This window comes from Megalops cyprinoides, chromosome 14, assembly GCF_013368585.1.
Source record: "Megalops cyprinoides isolate fMegCyp1 chromosome 14, fMegCyp1.pri, whole genome shotgun sequence".
Taxonomy (NCBI): Eukaryota; Metazoa; Chordata; class Actinopteri; order Elopiformes; family Megalopidae; genus Megalops; species Megalops cyprinoides.
In genome coordinates, this window is record NC_050596.1 from 20,900,322 (window position 1) to 20,902,640 (window position 2,319).

At 43.9% G+C, this 2,319-nt stretch overlaps 1 protein-coding gene across 1 annotated transcript; it reads left to right on the top strand.

Moving 5' to 3' along the window:
- Positions 1-920: 920 nt before the first annotated feature.
- On the top strand, positions 921-1,955 carry LOC118789294 (C3a anaphylatoxin chemotactic receptor-like). The gene has a single exon (XM_036545637.1). It carries the CDS (start codon positions 921-923, stop codon positions 1,953-1,955), a length of 1,035 nt encoding a protein of 344 aa, XP_036401530.1.
- The last annotated feature ends 364 nt before the right edge of the window (positions 1,956-2,319 follow it).

A 2,319-nucleotide genomic window follows, 5' to 3' on the forward strand; every position in this document is an offset into this window, starting at 1 on the left:
ATGTTTGAAATTCATTCCTTAGACAAATATACTGTAAATAGCAAAGTTCATGCCTATGCATGGGTTTCTTTCCAAAAAGTCTTTAACTTATATATATATATATATATATATATTGGCTATTTGGAAGAATTTAAAATATAAGTTTTGATTTGTTTATAGCATTTTTTGGTCACTGCATAATTCTATTTGTGTTAATTCATAGTTTTAATTGCTTTACTATTCTAAAATGTGGGAAATAGTAAAAGTAAGGAAAGAAAAATATGTCCAGATTTTTGACTGGTACTGCCAAGACATTTCATACAAATTTGTGTCTGCCTGATAGTTATAGGATATTTGAGTGGGAAGGAATGCCATGAAACAATATCCGTACTAATAACGTGATTACAGCTACTTTCATGGAATGGGAATGGTCATGGTGTCAGGATGTTTCTTAGTAAATAAGATAGCCAATAAGAGGGGGCCAGAGGAGGTTCATGAGAGACATTGAGGGATTTGGTTAAGCACAGTGGAGTGAGAGACCATATATAGTCTGATATTTCAAGCAGCAGCTCTCATCCTCCTCACTGGCCTCTCTGTGGTATACCATTAAGACACATTTTCAGCATATGAAAAGCAGGTAAGCAAACGGTTTTGGACAACCAATATTTGACTGATTTGTATTGCATTGTTTGTGCTCTGTAGCAGGAGCAGAGTAAAGAACTTTTTTTTTTTTCATGAAGTTGAAGAATTTCATCATTGTTCCTGGTGAAGTTAGTCCTGTAACTGCATTTAATGCAAACGTAGAGGTTGCTCTTCTTTCTGTTTAGCATTTATTAGTGTGGGAAAGGTAACTATTGCAAAGACAAAGCAAACGTTGTGATTATTCTATGTGTAATGTTTGGTCTCATGGTATCCCTTTGGATTTTTCAGCACCTAAGGCTATGCCACTACTTGAGATTGCTGTGAATGGCACTGCAGAGCCCATCAACTGCAGTCATTCTCCTTTCTCATCCAGTGGTAAAGCGCCCCAGCGCAGCGTGGCCTGGGCAGATGTGTGCCTTACTGTGTTTTTCATCCTGGCTGGTAGCCTCGGCAATGGGCTGGTAATTTGGATCCTGGGTTTCCGGCTTAAGAGAGGCGGCTTCCTCACATTTGTGCTGAACCTTGCAGTGGCTGACTTTGGGTTCTGCGTCGTCCCCTGCTCTCAGATCCCTATTTTCCTTGCTAGCCATGACTACGTGTACGGGCTGGGAGTGTGCCAAGTGGAGCAGTACCTCACGCGGGGCTTCTTCTATGCCGGCACCCTTTTTATTGCCAGCATCTGCCTGGACCGCTGCCTGGCCATCCAATACCCTCTCTGGCACAAGCTCCGCCGGCCCCAACGTACCCCTGCGTTCATCTGTGCCGTTGTCTGGTTGGTTGCTGGGGGCATGGCTGCCCTTACTCCAATCAACCTGGAGCTGGAGCACATCCGTTGCCTGGGCCCTCGTTGTAGAGTAAAATCCTCCAAGGCCGTCCAGCTCATAGCCAACATGGAGCTCGTCCTGGCCTTCCTGCTCCCTCTCTGTGTGATCGTGACATGCAGTGCCTTCATAGTCCACAAGGTGGCAACAGAGAGCAGGGTCGGCAGACAGCGGGGCCGGGTGAATAGCACAGTCTGCATAACCGTGCTCCTGTTTCTGCTGTGCTGGACCCCTTTCCAGGTGGCACAGTACTTGTTTCAAATCCAGAACACTTTCTTTCCGGACAACAAATCCCTGGGGACCATGGCAGCACAGGCTGGCCACTACTGCTCTTACCTCTTCTTCGTCAACAGCTGCCTCAATCCCTTTATCTACCTGCTCATGGGCCGAGAGGTGAAGAAAAGGATGAGAGTCTCGGTGCAGTGTCTCGGGTTCATGTTCCAGAGAGCCTTCACTGATTCCTGCACAGAAGGGGTCTCCAGCACTTCCTCTACCCTGTCAGCAGGAAACTGAAACTAAAAGATCAGAAAAGTTTAGGAAAACCTGTACCTTCAAATGAGTATTTACAACCCTCTATTTATTTGTGTGAAATCTCAGTTTCATAATTTGTACCCTCAATTTGTTAATCCCAGTCGTTAATTTCACAGTGTGTTTCTCAATCAATGTTACAATTCCTGTCCTCAAATTCCAGCAAGTTTTCCAGTTACTGAATAGGGGTACAAATTACCAATGTGAGGATTATTTCAGAAATTACAGGTTTAAGGTGAAGGGTTGAAATTGTAATTGTGGACCAGCATGTTGTGCATCCAAGTTGGAGAAGGATTTTTTTATTATTTTACTTCCTCTTTTTTACATCCATTCTGGAACTTTGTAGCAT